Source organism: Leptopilina boulardi, unplaced genomic scaffold (genome assembly GCF_019393585.1).
Source record: "Leptopilina boulardi isolate dan_hultmark-lab unplaced genomic scaffold, ZJU_Lbou_2.1 LbouV2_297, whole genome shotgun sequence".
In the NCBI taxonomy this organism is placed as follows: domain Eukaryota; kingdom Metazoa; phylum Arthropoda; class Insecta; order Hymenoptera; family Figitidae; genus Leptopilina; species Leptopilina boulardi.
Genome location: NW_026137859.1, coordinates 432,487 through 453,043, shown reverse-complemented (window position 1 = coordinate 453,043; position 20,557 = coordinate 432,487). Strand labels below are relative to the sequence as shown.

At 34.6% G+C, this 20,557-nt stretch overlaps 1 protein-coding gene across 3 annotated transcripts in view; it reads right to left on the bottom strand.

Annotated features, from left to right (window-relative positions):
• LOC127282314 (programmed cell death 6-interacting protein) overlaps window positions 1–20,557 on the bottom strand; it is a 177,553-nt gene that overhangs the window by 67,395 nt on the left and 89,601 nt on the right. For all 3 annotated transcript variants that reach the window (XM_051306483.1, XM_051306484.1, XM_051306485.1), the window contains one exon: window positions 19,458–19,581. In XM_051306483.1, coding sequence (XP_051162440.1) covers window positions 19,458–19,581 — 124 coding nt within the window. The remainder of the gene's footprint in view (window positions 1–19,457; window positions 19,582–20,557) is intronic.

Here is a 20,557-nt window from a genome sequence, read left to right as displayed (position 1 = left end):
TGGTCATTTGGGTGTTGAGAAAACCTACCATAGGGTAGCATTTGAGTACTATTGGCCAGGTATTTGGCACGATGTTCGCGAGTTTATTAAGGAGTGTCCTGAGTGCCAACGATATAAAGTGTAACAAGAGGGACCTCTTGGTTTGATGGGCCAGCGGATTGTGGAACGACCTTCGATAGTAGTTGCAGCTGATTGCATGGAATTCCCACCAAGCAAAAATCAATGCAAATACCTGGTCGTATTCCAAGATCTTTTCTCACGTTGGATGGAAGTTAAGCCTCTAAGGACGGCTGATGATCGTTCAATAGCAAGGGCGTTTAAAGAGTTAATACTCTTCAGATGGGGTGCTCCGGATTTCTTGTTGACGGATAACGGCAAGGAATTCGATAATAAGTTTCCTAAGACCACGTTGGAAGATTATGGTGTGAGACAAGCACGTTCATGAATTTCGTCAGGCGATGAACACTGCGGTGCAAGCTACGACTAAAGTGTCACCGGCTTTTCTAAATTTTGGTCGTCAACCCCAGCAGGTTAAAAGTCTACGTAAGGAGGTCGAGAATAAGAATCAAGTTCAGCGTATAGATCCGGAAGTGTGGATTGACTGGATGAGGCGTTCGGATGCGTTAAGAGATCTTGTGGCTCGATTTATCGAGGAAGAAAGGGGTAAACAAACCGAGCGTTACAATCGTAACAAGCGTGAGGCGACGTTTAACGTGGGCGATCAAGTATTACGTAGGGTGCATAAATTATCTAATGCGGGTCAAAGGTTCTCAGCCAAGTTGGCACCGAGATACGATGGCCGTTCAAGATTTTTAAAATTCTTTCTCCGTCCGTGTAAGTATGCGTGAGGTTTCAGTAGAAACACGAGTGGAGGTGTCAGCGTTGGCAGGCCCGTCTTCTGTGACGGTGACATCGGAAAAGGGGGCCATCCCAAAGGTGACTGCAGATCCTTTGCCAGGCATCAGGCGAAAAAAGGGTGAAAGTAAGCAATCATATGAGAGCAGGTTGGCAGTTCATGATCTGGATGCGATGCTTCATATGAATAAAGAGGATGAAAAACGTCTGGCAGAGATGAGGCAGCAGCAGTACGACGAAGTATGGGCCAAGAGCAAGTCTCAATTGAACATTACAGATTATGAAAGTACTGTTGATTCGGATTCAACCATTGAGTCACGTCCTGACCTACCGGATGAAGTGGTGGTACCCCCCAAACCCTGTGAAAACAGTGGAGCGACAGCAGAGGCACAGATTGAAAGGACCGTTGGTCCTGACCACGGGTATGATTTTTAACGGATTGGATCCCATACCTACCGATCCCCTGTTGGACCCTCCGATGAGAGCGTGCTTTAATTGTTGGCAGCGGGGTCACAAATCCGTGATGTGTCCAATGCCTTTGGATAGCTATTGCAGAAATTGTGGCCGCCATGGGATGAGAATTGAAGACTGTCCGCGTTGTGGACGTATTTTCAAGAGTAGGCAGGGAGTAAAACCTGTTACAAGGCCTCCCACAGTGGAGAGAAAAATGGAGCCAAAACCAACCGAACGAAGTCCAGTTGCATCAGGGTTGAAGAATGTTGCAGCTCAAGGCTGGAGCAACCCAGGTTGTTCCTACTTCTGTGATGGAAATGGTTGAGGGACTAAGGAAACTCGACCGTCTATTGCAAGGAGTGGCTCCAGAACTGGTGGTGGAAGCCAAAAACCGGTTCCTCAGAGGGTTGAAATAAGGCGTCCTGTGAGGACAGTATTTTGATTTTTCTTAAAATAAAAGAAGTATTATTTTCTTAATTTTTCTATTTCATAAATATAATTTTTTGTTGTTGGTTAAGTCTTGAAGACTGAAATTAGAGTATAAGTCATATTGTTATGATAACAGAGTCTATTTTTTGACAATTAAAAATGTGTTTAATTTCGATAGAGAATTTGTTGTTATTTTGACCTAAGGGTGCATTTATTTTTGGTTATGGCGATATTAAAGAATACCGACCATGGGGAGGAGATTATAACGAGGCATTCGTTATACGAACGAAATATTGCTTTCGTTCGTCGAGATTTGTAATATTATTTTGAGGGCCTTTTTGGAAAGATGTGTTTCGTGGGACAGAACGAATATTAATGAGTCGCGCAGGCGTGATTCCGAAGGGTTGCGAATTTGGTCGGCGACGTCCGAATTTCCCCCTTACAGGCGGTTGTTGCGTCGGAGTGACGGAGCACGAGAGATGGATTTTCCAAGCTGCGAGACAAGGACCGGACAAGCAAGAAGGACCTTAGCGCGCAGTGGCGATCGAGGCCAGCACTATTCTTTCGACAATCAATCAGGCGACACGTTTTCCCTGCAGGCTGCGGATCGCGAGTGTTCCATATAGTTTTGATTGATAGTTTAATTATTGTTGACTGTGATTTACTTATTTTTTAATAAAGAATTATACTCGTGAGAATCAGTGTTTAACTAGGAGTTGGCGTAATTATTAATTACAGATTGCGGAGATTTGCTGTTGAAGGCATCGTGGGTTAGTGTTGGCTTCCCTTGGGTTCGTTGGTCTCGCCGTTTTGCATCGTCGGTTAGGTTTGGCGGAATCTCTCCAGAGAGAACGAGGTTTCGAGATAGGTTTTTCTTAATAATAATTATCAACGACGCGCTAAATGCGCAATATTAATTTATTTAAAAAGCACGTCGCAAGGACTATAACTTCCGATCTTAAAATAAGCATATCTACCCACTAACGAAAGAACTACCGACATGTTGAAACGGCGGCGATTTGGCAAGCCGCCTCGCTACCGAGGCACCATGGGGAAAGAGGAGGGAAAAATTGCCGTTGTAAGGTCCTTAAGAACCAAAACGGCGAAGAAGACCGGGTGCCCTTCCAGGAGGAGTCGGTTAGCATTGATTCCCTTCGCCCGTGCAAGTAGAACTTGAGCGGAAGAAGGGAATCAAAGTACCCAGTTGGTACCTCGTGGAGGTTCCGTCTCCGAGCTAAGTTCCACCCACCGATGGTCTGGCAGCTCACACACACTCATACAATAGGGTGCCCAATGAAATGGCGGAACGGTTAGTAACATTCATATTAGACCCGATAACACCCCAACAGGAGTGGGCGTGAGATAGCGAGGACAAGAATCCTACACTTCCAACGGGGACCACGTGGAACATCCGCTTGCAGACCGCAGTCTGAAACCATAACGGTCTCACCCTGCCTCCGGACGAGGAGGCGTACTGCGTTCAAATTTCCCTCTTTAGTCGCCTCGTACGACACGCGATGAGATACGGGAAGACAAGTTCTCCAGCCGAACATCCCCGGGGACAGGCCCGGCCTTAGGGCGGGGCGAGCGGGGCAACCGCCCCGGGCGTCAAGTTTCATGGGGCGCCAAAATTTTTACGTACTATAAATAAAAAATGTTAAACTGATTATAAAAAAATACATTTTAATATTACGAAATCTCAATTTTTTTTAAAAATGTATATAAAAGTTTATTCAGTTAAACTTAGCGCGTTTTTTTGTTAGTTTATATGTTTCTTCACTGCTTGCGCTACTGTTCCCTGGAAATGTGTCAAAATCTACTTAACCTCATTGTTGTTATAATGTCAAATTAGAATAATTAAACAAATACTTCACTATTGCGCGGAAAATACATTGAATGTTGAATCGGATATTTCGAGAGGTGCTTTTCGGGAAATTTTTTCTATAACGAGAAAAGAATTGTAAATATTTCTTGGTAAAATGCAATATTTGCCTTCTAACCAAAACAATACATACAAGGCAATGTTTGCTTTGTGTACTGAAGTTAAAAATACCAAAGACATTGGAAATTTTATTATTAAATATTCATTTTATAAATGACATACATTTTGTTAATTAATTATTTTGATAAATATTGCCTTCATAGAAATAATTGTCACGTGCGCATTGTTTTGGATAGACGGTGATTATGTTATATCTACCTTATTCCAAATTCCAACACAAATTTTCAATTCTTTTTCTTTCAGTATAAGTGTCATTTCTATTTTGTAGGTTTTATGTGTAATGCAAAAATAAACTCGAACAATGGAGAAAAGTGTTTCGAAAAAACTTTCTGGTGCGGCAAATAGAAAGAAAAAAGCTGAAAAAGAATCGGAAACAAAAAAGCTGTCACACAGTCTTGACAAATTTTTGTTGCCCAATAATAAAAGTGAATATTCGAATGCTACAGAACATCAACAAGCATGTTTGTGTCTGTCTGATGAATCTACGGATTCTGGAGACTTAAATTCAATTTTAAGTACAGAGAGTCGAGGGATTCAGGAAGAAAATATTGAAAAGCGGTCTCGTTCTATTGATAAAATAGTGGACAAACAAAGTCTTCTAGAAAAAGATAAATTATGTAATGAAGTTGAAGTATTTTTTGATCTTGCTTACTGGCCAAAGAATCTGCATTCTCAATTCATTGATGCAGTTGTTATTCAAGGGCCACCAGAAATTAAGGTTGTGCAATTCCCAGTAGATGCTCAAAAGCGACATTTTTCTATGAATCTTTGTGTCAGAAAATTAGATAATGGCGAAGAAATTGTCAACAACTGGTTTGCAAGATTGGAAACATATTCACGTGCGTTTGCGAGAACATGAGAAATCTGTTGATCATATAAAAACGATTAAAAACTGGTTCGAGTGTTTTAGAACGCCTCATGATAATAACTATGTATCTTGCTCAACACAATCTGGCGTTTCGTGGCTTATCTGACAAACTTTATGGAAAAAATAATGGAAATTTTCTTGGATTAGTAGAATTACTCGGGAAGTTTGACGATATCATGCGAGAACATTTGAGAAGAATTTCGAAGGAAGAAATAAAAGATCATTATTGCGGAAAAAATATTCAAAATGAATTAATTGATCTTTTGGCAAAGGACGTTCTAGAAGAATTATTGAAAAGATTAAAAAATGGACGATATTATTCTATTATTCTTGATTGTACTCCTGATAACAGCCATACTGAGCAAATGTCATTCACTGTGAGAGTTGTGGAAATTGACGGTAATAATGTCGAAATCAAAGAGCACTTTTTGGGGTTCAAAATTGCTCCCACATCAACTGGCGAAGGACTTACAAATCTTTTACTCAAAACCCTCGAGGAAAATAATATAAGAATTGAAGATTTACGAGGACAGGGTTATGACAATGGTTCCAACATGAAGGGAAAAAACATGGGCGTTCAAGCTAGGGTTCTTGAATTGAATCCTAGAGCATCATTTAATCCATGTGGGTGTCATTGCGAGAATTTAATGATCGCGGATGCTGCTTCCTCATCGAGAATCTGCATTACACTTTTTGGCGTACTTCAACGCATTTATGTCCTATTCTCAGCTTCAACGCAAAGATGGGATATTCTAAAAAGTCATGTCCAAAATCTCACTGTTAAACCGTTGTGCACTACTCGTTGGGAAAGCAGAGTGGATACCGTCAAAGCCATCAAGTGACAAACGAAGGAAGTTTATAACGCGTTAATTGAAATATATAATTCTGATTCGAGAGATCCCGCTGTACAACATGAAGCTAAATGTTTAGCTAACGAAATGATGCGCTTTGAATTTCTTATGTCCTTAGTCATTTGGTATGATATTTTGTTTCAAGCCAATATCGTCAGCAAAAGTTTGCAAAGTCAAAACATGGACATCGCTGCTGCCACACAGTCGATAAAAAAATTCACCGAATTTCTTTCTGTCTATAGAAATGTAGGTTTTGAATCTTCTTTAAAATCTGCTAAAGAACTTGCTGAAAATCTTGGTGCTGATCCATTCTTTGTTACTTCAACTCGCAAAAGAAAAAAGAAAAGAATGTTCGATTACGAAAGTCAAGATAAGTCTGCAAACGCTACACCAGAAGAACAATACCGAAGAGATTTTTTTTTTGTTTTGGTCGACACAGCTTTAACTTCTATGAACGAAAGGTTTCAGCAATTAAAGACACATGAAAATCTTTGGGGATTTTTGTATGATTTTTCATGTAATTCACAAGGGCAATCATCTCAAGATTTTGCTGAAAACGATGTCATTTTGTTATCCAAATGTCAGGAGTTAAGCACCTTCCTCACTGTCGACGCGGACTCGGATATCAACGGACTGGAATTGTATGAAGAGTTAAAACAATTTCAGTACATAAAATCTATATCAATCAAACGTCCTTTGGAAGTTCTTCGATTCATTGTTGAAAGTAATATAATTGATATCTTTCCAAATATTTGGGTTTCGCTTCGCATATTGTTGACTTTGCCAGTAACTTTTGCTAGTGGAGAACGGAGTTTTTCAAAATTAAAATTAATTAAGTCGTTCCTAAGGTCAATTATGTGTCAAGATGGACTTAATTCATTGGCATTGTTGTCGATCGAAAATGAAATAGGTAGTCAGCTCGATTTATCTAAAAGTATTGAAAAATTTGCACAAGCCAAAGCACGAAAAGTCAATTTCATTTAATTCTGAAAAATTAATATAACTATATTAAAAAGCTGTGTTTTATAATGCTATTGTAATAATGTTAAAATTTCATTAAAAACGTTTAAAGATATTGTTACAAAAATTTTTGTAATTACATAATAGTTTACCAATTGTAATAAATTTATTATTTATTATTACTGTTATCTTATTTTTAATTTCTTTAAAAAAGTATCAAATATATTATGATTCTTGTATATTATAATATATGATATAATGTATCACAATATATAATAAAAGGGCGCTCATTTTATATTCGCCCCGGGCGCAATTTCACCTAAAGCCGGGCCTGCCCGGGGAGGCTCCCATTTCACATGATGAACACCTGGCAGGCGTAGTGCGTTCATACATCATCAGTAATGTCCCATCTCAGCGTCTCCGTCGAAGCGGTACTTAGCTAGATGGGTACAACCCTCCGCACCCCTTTTAGTCGCCTTTTACGACATGCAGTGGGCTACAGGCGCCCTATTCTGAAGCCGGGAGCGCCACGGCGGGCTGTATAAATACAGCTAGTTTTCCATGACTCGCTCTCTCCGCTTACGCCAAATAAATACTATTTTATGTTCTTGAAAATACATCGTCTAGTTACTCTTTTACTGGCCGTGAAAGATGATGACCTTTTACGGCACCCACATTCAACGCTAAATACAAATCTGTCCTTTCCAGGGCAACCATTGAAAAAACAGACAATGAGTCCTTTTTAGGGGAAATTGTCAATCGTAGTAATATTTTGTTCTAAACCTAAAAGTTTCCTCAATAAACGACGCTTCCGTCCCCCAGACGGAATCTCGGGAGACTCTTGGGTACAGTGCTCCGTACCCTGTTTGGGTCCTCGATAGTAATAGCAAGATCTGAAGGCAAACTAAAATTTTTAGGCGTTAATTTAATAAAACTGTATATAATAATCTTTAAAAAAATGGAGTATATTTTAAATTTAATCAATGAATTTTTTTCGTTTTAGTCTTAAATTTATCGCATGGAATCACTGAAACGATATTAGAAAAAAAAATTGTATGAGCAAGAACTTTTTTGTTGAACTTAGTTCAAGCTCACCGTGTTGGATAACCATGCCGGTAAAAACAATTTTTGATTGTTCGCATTGCTGATAAAAAAATAGTTCAAATGATAATGTTTTAAAAAAGATTATGGAGGAGGTAAATTTTTTGCAAACTACAGGAATTCTTGTTAAAATAAACGAATGTCTACAACGCGAAAAATTTCAATTAACATTAATTCTTGGAGATAATTTGTGTCTTAATAGTAGGGGAGGATGGGGCAAGGATAGTTGGGTAAGATATTTTTGGATATAGCGATGAAATTTAAACTGGAATCGGAAAAAGAATAGTATCGTTCGAAAGCCTGTTTATTTAGCTACAATTTTGCTATACATTGTTTTCTTGTAGATTGCAATGCCTTCGAGATAATATTGGAAAAGTAAAAAAAGATTTTTAACTATCCTTGCCCCACTAGTGGGGCAAAGATAGTTGAAAATTTGTTTTTACTAAGAATGATACAAAAAATCATGAAATTTGATTTTCCATTGTTTCAAGGTATCGAATTATATTTGTCAAGACTTAACATTAAAAATTATTGTTCTAATTAAATCGAATCATGTTTAATACAACTTAGCAGTTAAGGATGATAATTTTTATCAAAAAAACATGTTTTTTGTGAATTTCTTGAAAAACAAAAAAATTATTAAATCGCGATCCATAAAAAGCAATTAGCATTTCGTTTGCAATTAAAAAATTGTGTTAGCCAGACATTACCTTGTCATAAGTATTACAACAAGGCACTAACTAGTTTTGCCCCGTGAGCGCTTTTTTCGAATTATTCGGTCTAGATAATGTGGAAATGTAAATCCGGGCACATTGCAAGCCCGCTTGAGCTCCGAAAAATTAGGTGATAAAATCGCTGCGTTCCAGCAGACACGCGGTCTAGAGCATACAACGTGCCGGGCGTGCGAAACACGTTTGTTATCTGAGAAATGTATACCTACATAATATGGTGCCTTAAAAAACCCCGATTTTTGAATTTCTGTAACGCTACCTCAAAACATTGTTCCTTAGAAAAACAGAAGAGATACGTATTTTTAAAAAATTTTTAATTAATATTTAGAGATCGCGCTAGTCCGTTTTTCATGAAAAATGGATTTTTACCATTATTGATTTGTTAAGTAAGAAAAAACGAAGCAAAAATATTCGGACCTTTTACAAATTTACTCTAAAAATGTCACCAAATGTGAATGGTGTGTAAAATAAATAAATATGGGCCATTCTCTGCCAAACGGACACCCCCTACTACTCAAAATTGATTTGATATTAAAAAATCATACGATACATGAAATTGTAGCTTAAGATGTCTAGTTTCATTTGCCGTTTTTAAAAATATAAGTATGGACGATAAATATGGCTCCTGGCATAAAAAAATGCAAACAATAAACATATAATTATTATTGTTGTCAAAGCTTGAAAAATTAGTCGAATTATTTAGACGAGGTATATTAAGGGCTTCTGGGGGTCACTGATTACGAATATGATGAATCTGAAGTTAATTTTAAAAAATTCAAAATGGCGGACGACTTTATGAAACTTCATCAGATTTGCCTGGAACTTTTTACTCGGGGGTTTTTGTAGTCGCTGATTACGAATTTAAAGTTGGCTCTTAAAAATTCAAAATGGCGCCCAAAAAATAAAAATTTAATCAGATTTGCCTGAAACTTTTTACTCGGGGGTTTTGGGGGTCGCTGATTACACATTTGCAGTTGGTTTTTAAAAATTTTTTGAATTAAAGACCCCGAGGAGTTTACCATCGACTTTGGACAAAAAGGCGCTCTTCGTTATCGACCGACAATTTTGTAATCTTTGGATAGGTGAAAAATGTTATAAAAAGAATTAATTAGTTCAACTGTGACTCACCATGACAAAAACGAAGCGCACCTGTTCCTTATCTAGACATTTTGATTTATTCTCGTTTTGATGGTGACAAAGGGCAACACGCCACAAATTGATTTTTAATAAAAATAGTAAAAAATAAAATTAACAGTGCCAATGTTAGGACGAAGAGCACTAAGGGGTCGGCGTAGAATTCACGGTGAGTCCCAGTGATATTTAACTTCAATCTTCTCGCCCAGTCGATCAATGGGATGACTGGCTCGTTTCATTTCTTACGTCGAAACCCGATAGGGAACGTTCACAAATTACGTAACGTTTTTTGGACACTTTTTTGACCCCCCCCCTTCCCCACGTAACGGCACATAACATTTTCTTATACCCCCCCTTTGCAGTACTGTTACGTAACATTTTCTTAGTTTGCTGAAAAGCATAGAAAATATGTTTATTAAACTTTGTAATGAATTTAAAAAGGAAGATATTAATAAACAAGTAGGGTGTCCTTTACGTTCATTTCATGAACATTTTGCTTTCTCATTATATGATGCAAAAAATTTGCTTCCTCATGGAGGAAGCAGTAACACTGAAATTAATATACATAAAAAAATTGTGTTTGTTTAAATTCAAGTTTAAACATAAAATTATTGCATTCCTTGCATTATAATAAATCGATTGGTATGTATGATATATATTTAAATTATTATTATTATTTAAATTGAAAGAGTTAATGAAAGTTTAAAAAAAGGAATACAATTATTTTATATTTGAACATGAATTTAAATAAACACAAAATTTCTTTGTTAAAATGTAAATTTTTTATTTTTTAACTTTCATTAATTGTTTTAATTTAACGCAAATGTATACTTTATACATACCAGTCGATTCGTTTCAATGCAAGGAATACAATTATTTTATGTTTAAACTTGAATTTAAATAAAAACACAATTTTTTAGCTAAGACGTAAATTTTTTATTTCTTAAATTTCATTAATTTTTTTAATTTTATTCAAATGTATACTTTCTATATACTAATTGATTTGTTTCAATGCAAGGAATAAAATTATTTCATATATAAACTTGAATTTAATCAAACACATCATTTTTTAGCTAAAATGAGAATTTTTGATTTTTTAACTTTCATTAATTCTTTAAATTTCAATCAAATCTATACTTTATATATATATCAATCGATTCATCTTGACATAAAGAAGACGATTATATTATATATTACCTTAAATTTTTCGATTTAAAAATTTTTTCAATTAAAAAAAAAATTTTGGAAAAAAGACGATAAAATTTTTTTTTTTGGGTATTTTTAAAAATCCTCTCGTCATTTTTGAGAGATTAATGTGTTAAATAAGCCTACCAAATTTTACCCAAATCCATTAAAACCTGTTAAAGATATCGTGTTCACAAAAACTATCCACACACACATACACACACACATACATACATCCGGACAATTGATCAGGATCTCATATACCATGTTTCTATAAAGAAAAAAATTTGTTTCCGCCACTTTGAAAATTTTTATAAACAAAAGGACTACATAGCTTCCTCCACGAGGAAGCAAAAGAGTTTAAAAATACGGAATATTTAATATTTTGAAAAATATTCAAAGACGATATAACTTAAATACATATAAATAAAGTTAAACTCTACAATGACATTTAATTTTTAAACTAAATTGCACTTTAATTTGATAAATCAAATTTATATCACGAATAACATATATTTTCATATTATATGACGTTTAACGAATGTAAATTTAAATTCTATTAGCTCTTAACGCATACATATATCAGTCTGGATTTTGGTTTGAGTTTTCTTATTATTGTTGGTCTGACCAGTGACTAGACAACCATTCCTTAATGTCGCTGATTAAGTCTGCGCCAAGTAAGGGATCTACTACATCAGTAGTAGTCTCTTCTATATCGATACAATCAACATCTTCTTCTGGAGTCCACTCAACATAATTGAATTCTTGATTTGGTTGGTCAACAATGCACAGTGGGGCCAAAAACACGTCCGTGGACAAATTAACTTAGAGCCTACAAATTTCAACCGATTTTGACGTTCTTTGAATTGACTTAAAGGTAATAAAATTCCATACAGCGCTGTCGTTTTTGTTTTTTTAAAAAAAAATTTTTTCTATTGTTTATTTATTGTTAAAGTTGAAAAATTTTTTTTTCTTCTCTAAAAACTACATAAGTTTTTCAAAAAGGACGGTATTACATCAACAAAGCCTAAAATTGTTAAAGCAATGATTTGAGAACATTTTCTGAGATTTAAATAATTGTTTAAAAATTTTTTTTAATTGTTATTAACAAATTAGCGGACTAAAGACGATTTAATTGTTTTTTTTACTTTTAGCAATTGAAATGCATGTAATCTTTTGTATTTAAGGGCCAAAAGTAATTAACATTGAAAATAATTATTATAAACTAATTATTGTTATTTTTTAAACAATTTTTATAAACAATTTTCTTTATCTTAGTTCTTTATAACTAAATTATTTAAATATTGTGTTCAGTCTACTATATTATTACTCAAGATGAACAAATATTGCTAAATTTTGACAATTTTCAACTTAGCTTTGTTTAAACAACTCTTAATTAACAAATACACAATGACGTTGTTTTTAGTTGTTTCAAATTCGTTTTTTTTCAAGACTCCTTCCCACGTGAAAAAGTTCCCGGAAGACTCCCGGGAATCTCCCGGGAATTTCTCAGAAAAAATTCCCGCAAACTTGTTAACCCTTACGTGAAGCATTGTAGGTGTCTCTGAAACAAAAAACTTTTGTTTAAGGCGTAAAAAATTTTTGTAAGTATTTAAAAAGTTTCATTTAACACTAGGAAGTACCCAGAAGCATATTTAAAGTTTAGGTTATGAAATTTCAAATTCAGACAATTTTGTTGGTATTTTTGTATGTTACGTTTAATACTTCGAGAATGTTTTATAGTTAAAAAAAATTAATCAAAATGTTTTATTCTGTAATTTAGTAAATGTCTGTACATAAAAGTTTAATAAAAATTAAAAAAATCAACGATATTTTTGAAGATATTTTAGTTGTTTTTCAAGAATTAAAAATATAAATATAAATTGATAAATAAATAATCAGAAGAAAAAATTTTAATTATGATAAAAACTTTTTGTTTGAAATTACATGGAATAAATAATTAACTGATTTATATTTAATTTGACAGAGACAGTTGATAAAAATCAATTGACCTAGGAGCAAATATTTAAAGGTTAATTGAAGATATTTGATTTTGACTGAGTTTAGGTAATATGATAATTGCTTCTCGTAAACGATTGAGCTGTTTAACATAAACTTCCCTGAAAAAGTTTATGAAAACGACCTGAACACTAGGAAAGTATTTTGAAACTTCCTAGTGATCATTTATCACGTTTTAAGGTTAACTTGTTCCAGAAGTTGACGAAAAATTACCCTGAGTAATCATAGGTACCTGGAATTCTCTTGTAGCGATCGTCTTTCATATTTTAGGGTTTTCTTCCTCGAAGAAGTTATCGAAATTTAACTAACTTTTAGAGAAGTACCTGGAGAGATCCTAGTAATCGACTATTGATTTTTTTTCAGTTTAATACATTGGAAAATGTCGATTAATTACCTGGATCTCAGACTGAAACCTTGAATAGGTTCCTATAAGTAATTAACATGCAAAATATGATTAACCTAAACTTTAAATATGCTTCTGGGTACTTCCTAGTGTTAAATGAAACATTTTAAATACTTACAAAAATTTTTTACGCCTTAAACAAAAGTTTTTTGTTTCAGAGACACCTACAATGCTTCACGTAAGGGTTAACAAGTTTGCGGGAATTTTTTCTGAGAAATTCCCGGGAGATTCCCGGGAATCAACTCCCGGGAAATTCCCGGGAACTTTTTCACGTGGGCTTAATTTTTAAATATTTTTATATTACACCGTCCGACACGATTTTTCACACATGAAAAAATCAATGATTTTCAGAAACACCAAAAAAAAGATACCCGTGTCTGTCCGTTTTGCTAGATCAGGTCATTTTTTGCTTTTAGGGGTAAAATCAACCCTTAAATGAAAGGTGATAGGAAATCTTGTACAAATAAATAATTTTTTATGAAACCTGGTATCTCGGGGTTTTCCGGGTCGCTGATTACGAATCTGATGTCGGATTTTCAAAATTCAAAATGGCGGATTCAATATGGCGGTTGAAATTTATAATAATTCACCAATTCATTTGAAAGTTGTTACTTAGGGGTTTTTGGGGTCGCTGACTGCGAATATGATGTCAGATTTTCAAAATTCAAAATGGCGGATTCAATATAGCGGTCGAAATTTATAAAAGTTCATCGAATTCACTTGAAACTTGTTACTTGAAGGTTTTTGGGGTCGCTGATAACGAATATGATGTCAGATTTTAATAATTCAAAATGGCGGATCCAATATGGCGGTCGAAATTTATAAATATTAATCATTTTTTATAAAACTTGGTGTCTAGAAGTTTTTGGGGTCGCTGAGCACAAATCTGAAGTCAGATTTTTAAAATTCAAAATGGCAGATTCAATATAGCGTTTGAAATTTTTAAAAATTCGTCGAATTCACTTGAAACTTGTTACTTGAAGGTTTTTGGGGTTGCTGATTACGAATTTGATGTCGGCTTTTCAAAATTCAAAATGGCGGATCCAATATGGTGGTCGAAATTTATAAATGTTTTTATGTAGTTATTATTATTATTATTATTATGTTATTATCAGCGACCTCAAAAGCCCCTAGACATCAAATTTTATAAAAAATAATTAATATTTATAAATTTCGACTGCCATATTGGATCCGCCATGTTGAATTTTCAAAATCTGACATCATATTCGTTATCAGCGACCCCAAAAACCTTCAAGTAACAAGTTTCAAGTGAATTCGACGAATTTTTAAAAATTTCAAACGCTATATTGAATCTGTCATTTTGAATTTTAAAAATCTGACATCATATTCGCAATCAGCGACCCCAAAAACCTTAAAGTAACAAGTTTCAAGTAAATTCGATGAACTTTTATAAATTTCGAACGCCATATTGAATCCACCATTTTGAATTTTGAAAATCTGACATCAGATTCGTAATCAGCGACCCGGAAAACCCCGAGATACCAGGTTTCATAAAAAATTATTAATTTGTACAAGATTTCCTATCACCTTTCATTTAAGGGCTGTTTTTACCTCTAAAAGCAAAAAATGACCTGATCTAGCAAAACGGACAGACACGGGTATCTTTTTTTTGGTGTTTCTGAAAATCATTGATTTTTTCATGTGTGAAAAATCGTGTCGGACGGTGTAATATAAAAATATTTAAAAATTAAGGAGTCTTGAAAAAAAACGAATTTGAAACAACTAAAAACAACGTCACTGTGTATTTGTTAATTAAGAGTTGTTTAAACAAAGCTAAGTTGAAAATTGTCAAAATTTAGCAATATTTGTTCATCTTGAGTAATAATATAGTAGACTGAACACAATATTTAAATAATTTAGTTATAAAGAACTAAGATAAAGAAAATTGTTTATAAAAATTGTTTAAAAAATAACAATAATTAGTTTATAATAATTATTTTCAATGTTAATTACTTTTGGCCCTTAAATACAAAAGATTACATGCATTTCAATTGCTAAAAGTAAAAAAAACAATTAAATCGTCTTTAGTCCGCTAATTTGTTAATAACAATTAAAAAAAATTTTTAAACAATTATTTAAATCTCAGAAAATGTTCTCAAATCATTGCTTTAACAATTTTAGGCTTTGTTGATGTAATACCGTCCTTTTTGAAAAACTTATGTAGTTTTTAGAGAAGAAAAAAAAAATTTTTCAACTTTAACAATAAATAAACAATAGAAAAATTTTTTTTTTAAAAAAACAAAAACGACAGCGCTGTGTGGAATTTTATTACCTTTAAGTCAATTCAAAGAACGTCAAAATCGGTTGAAATTTGTAGGCTCTAAGTTAATTTGTCCACGGACGTGTTTTTGGCCCCACTGTGCAATGCAGAGAATCTCTTCTTTACGGCGACGAATAATTGATTTTACTTTACATTTCGATTTTACTCTAGAACCATGAATTGATTGGGAATGTTTATTCACAGCGCTTATTGTTGCAAAATATGCTCCACATTCCTGGCAAACTCGTCTATCTAAATTTAAGGAAACCGATGGACAATATAAGTCATAAGGAATTTCCTTTTGATTAATTGTATATTTAATTGGAGTTTTTTTTTAAAGTTAACCGAGTAAAAAGGTTTGCAAATTTAGTATTTTTACTTTCTGAAGGTGGAGGAATAACAAGACCTTTGTGCGTCTGTACTACAGGATATGGTGGAGGAATAAATCCATCTATTAAAAAATCTCGAATATTGCTTCGAATGTTTCCACAGCACATTTGTTTCTCGCATTTGCAAATCTGCAAAAAATATTGAGATTCACGTACATGATTTTGATACCAAACAGGATCAACAGCCACAGGTTCAGACAATATTTCTGTGTTATCCTTGTATTCCGCAAAAACTTCATCATCATCGATGTCCATTTCTGACCATATCTCAGCCAATAACTTTCCAGCATGCTCAAAGTTTCGAAGTTCTAATTCAGAATCTACTGTTTTTCCTTAACTATCTAAGTGAATACCGAAATGGTCGTGTTTAAGAATGAGTCCAGAAAGCTGTTTACTCAGAGGTGCTATTCTCCTCTCAACGCGATTGAAAGCGCTTCTACCTGGTGCGTTTGTGGCTAAGAAAATGGCATCTAAATCATAAGCTTTGAAATGTTCAACCGCAAATGAAATTGTTTTCGGGTAACGGGGATTTTCATCCGGACCCCCGTCAGCGGTCATCATTAATATTGGCTTTATTTTACCATCGTGTGTTTTTAGGATCGATTTAAATAAATCTAACTCAACCAAATTGTCAAAATCATGAGAGTGCGTAGCAGCTGTACTAGAAGAGTGTTTACCACTTTATATTGTTAGGTACGTAGGACCTGAATATCCGACAGCTTCCGGAGAACCAGAACCATGAGGTTCAATAGTAATGCCAGCATAGACAGATGGTGTTAATTTATGTTTAGCTGCTATCACCCAATTGTGATCAGGTAACTGAACTCTGTACTCGATATGCATTAACACAGAGGTTTGTTTACTAGCAGCTGGAAAACCTAAGGGAACTTTTGCCTTATCGTCTTGAGAAATCCATCCCACTTGTTCTGGACCTAATATAGACGCAAGTTCATCTAGGCTTTGAATTGAAGATTTAGCAAACTCACCATCAGGATGTTTTTTTATGCATATCGCATAAAAAACCGTGTTACCGTAATTACCGTCTATTATCTTAAGATGGAGACTACATCGATTTGTTTTATCGTCGGACATCGAAAAAATGTTCCGTCTTGGGACGATCACTTGCCCAAAGAAGTTCAGCAAACATGGGAACGTTTTCACTTTTGAATTGCACGGTTTCTCCGACGCATCAAAAGCGGCCTACGTAGCCGCTGATTACTCTCGAATCGTCACGAACTCTCAAAAACTTCGAAGCTGAAAAAATTAAATCCCATTCTTGACGATTTAAAAATCCTCCGCCTCAGCGGACGCCACAAAAATTCAGTCAAATTCTCAGGTCGAAAATGCCCTGCTATTCTACCAAAACGAACTATCTCTGAACTAATCATTCGTCAGTTGCACGCGAATTTACTGCATTCTGACATTCAGTTGACCTTGGGGGTTTTACGGGAAAGATTTTGGATCCTGGGGGCGAGATCGCTAGTCAAATCAATTATCTATCGTTGCGTTATCTGTACTCGAAACAAAGCACGTACCGGTGTTGAATTCATGGCGGATCTCCCCTTGGCTAGATGTTCTTCATCGAGAGCATTTTCACATACCGGTATAGACTACACCGGACCAGTCAAAGTTCGCTCAAGCTCTGGACACGGTAGTAAGTCTCACAAAGCTTACATTGCGGTTTTCGTATGCTTCTCGACTCGCGCCATTCACCTGGAATTGGTAAACGATTATTCCACTGATGCTTTTCTCGCCGCTTTCAACAGATTTGTCTCGCGTCGTGGAATCCCCAGTTATGTGTACACCGACAACGATACAAATTTTCGTGGTGCTGAAAGTTCTATAAACTTTAAAACACTGACCAAAGATCGAGACTTAATTGCACATCTCGCTAGCGACGGCACTACCAGGCATTTTTCCTCTCCGCATGCACCTCACTTCGGAGGTCTGTGGGAAGCGGGCGTGAAGTGTGTGAAGAGTCACCTACACAAAATTCTCGGTGCTTCAACCCCAACGAGCGAGGAATAAAATACTCTCTTAACGCAAATCGAAGCTTGCTTAAACCGATTGCCCCATTGAATGACGATCCCGAATCATTCGAGGTTTTAACCCCAGGGCACTTTTTTATTGGGACAGCCATGGCTGCCGTTCCCACTCCGCCTGTCATCGAAATTAATGACAACCGTTTGTCTCGCTGGAAATTTTATCAAAAATTACTCGAACACTTCTGGCGTCGATGGACGCGTGAATATCTAAACTCGGTCGTGTGATCGCTTGTAATCCCGGAGTGGTTGGATTGGTAAGTGTTGTGACGATCAAAACAGCGAAATCACAATATGTACGACCAATTTCAAAAGTATGTGTGCTCCCTGTAAATTCGAATCTTGTGTGAAAAAAAAAAATTTTCTGAACTTGTATGTTTACAGAATTATATTACGATTTTACCGCAAGGCCGGGGAGTATGTTTAAACTAATCGTTAATTTCGTTTAAATTTAATTCTTTTCTTAAATATCATATTTCAAATATTCTATGTTCGTGTGAAACATTGTTAACGACTTCCGAAGTATAAAACATTTTATTAATTTGTAGTGGTCCCATCGACGATTGTATGTGTTGTGATCTATGAGTCGATGGATTTGAACGATTCGTGAAGATTCGGCTATTTTGCAATCTTCGCCGATAATTGTGTACTGGGCGGGAGAGAACTCGAAAAGAGAGACTAATCATTCAATTGCTAACGTTTATTCAATAAACACTTAAATCAAATTTGTAATGTTATTAGTTAGAAAATTTGTTATATAAATTTTCATTTATCTTTTTAACGTATATGTGCCATGTGTGAACGTTAAATATTGTGAATTTAAATACAGTAAATATATCTCTTCTCCGTTGTTCAGGTGAGACATTTATCATTAAATTTATATTTTTTCTTTTGATTAATTTAAAATAGCGCTATAAAAGTAAATTAATTTTATAGCGTGGCACATTTTATACGGCATAAGAATTATCCACTTATTGAGCGGAGCAACATTGTAACCCAGGCAGGGAAACTGTTGGATAATTTATAAGACGAATTCGAGCAGATTTATGGAATCTCTCCCATTATAATTGCACTCTCTCAGTATTAACATCTCATCTCGAGGTCTCGTCCTACCAATCATCCAACTCTTGGATATTCGTACGGACAACAATTCTTAATTGTAACCAGAACGATCGACAGCATCTCTGGTAATGTACACAGCTAAATATTAATCGATTTAAAAAGCACATGTGGAGTGACTTTGATGAATGCATGATATCGAACGAATAATAGAAATCACGTAATTTTATTCTATTATTTTAGCTGATAATAATATTCAACATCATCTTTTATGACCAGACGAATTTCATGTTCAATAAATAATACTTGTCCATTTATTATAATTGTTTTAATTAAGTGTTTCCACTAATGAATAAATCATCAATAAAGTTTCTGCGAATAGCATTATTTAAATATAATCAAATCAATTTATTTTGATAATTAAAAGAATAAAATTATTCTTATTAATTCTATTGTAATCATTAATATTATTATTTGGCAAAAAATTAATTTAATTTAATCTTTAAACTCTCTAATCTTCGAAACGAAAGTATAAGATTTCTAGATATTTTATATTAAAAAAGTACGGTTCTTTACAAATTCCACGTACCAACAAAATTAAATATAAGCGTAACAATATAATTTATAGTATTTGAAAATAATTATTAAAAACCAGAAGCTCTATAAACTATAATGTGGTAGAATTAGATTCTTACCCGTTGAGAATTTGAGTCATTTCACGTAGTTTTGAAATTTCACCGTTCACTACTTCACTGCGTCGAGTTTCATAAGATGAAATAGAGTGATATACACTAACTGGTAACAATTGTTCAAAGAGATCTGAAAAATAGAAAATAATAATAATATAAGAAAAAATTCTGAATAATGAGAGTTATGTTTGCTCTGCTGTAAGTTTACTTAGAGCAGACAAATAAGATTTGCGAACTGCACGGGTAACATTAAGATAAGCTTGCAGTAAGTAATAAATGTATATGCTTTCACGGCAATTTCAATGATTATTATAACTATTATATTTACATTTTAAATTTTTTGAAAAATCGTTTTTGCCCATAACTTTAAAAAAATGTATGGACACATATGAATATTTATCTTTAATTTTGTAGAGTTTTTTAAGACGCATCTTTTAATAAAACTAGCGCCTCCGACAGCCTTTGGCCGTCTCTGTTGCTTCTATTCTTTGTCCATTCAATTTAATTTTCAATTTATGTTTCATAATTTATTACAATTATTTTATTAAATATGCGATTTGTAAACAGAAAGAGGAGAATCACAATTACCTAATTATGTGCATAAACAGGCCCTTAAGAGTTGCGGAGTTAAACTACATTTCCACCGAAGAGAAAGGCTTAACTGACATTTTCGCGTTAAAAAAGCTCTGTTGTTATCTCGAAGCCACAGAGTTTACGGTTATTATATATAAACACTTTGGCGTTTATAAAGGCACTGTCATCTCGTAGGTTAAATAGTAATGTCTCTACTGATTCTTTTTCACCACAAATGATGCGTCTCAAGGAGAAATTGATTAATGAGGAAATACCTCCGTAGACATTCTCTTATTGATTACTCCTGTCTTTTAATAGGATCGACTTTTTACCTTTCGCAAACAATTAATTTAGTTCGGCGCTTGACTCTTGTAAACTTAAGTCCGCTCCTAGTCTGAATGGTATTACCGGTGAGATGATTAGGGCCTTGGCCCTCTGGTGCTGGAATTTCTATTGCTTCTTTTCAATCGCATGTTTCTTTTGTCGAATGTTCCTGACTCATAGAAACAGACTCGTGTTTGTTGGATTCCAAA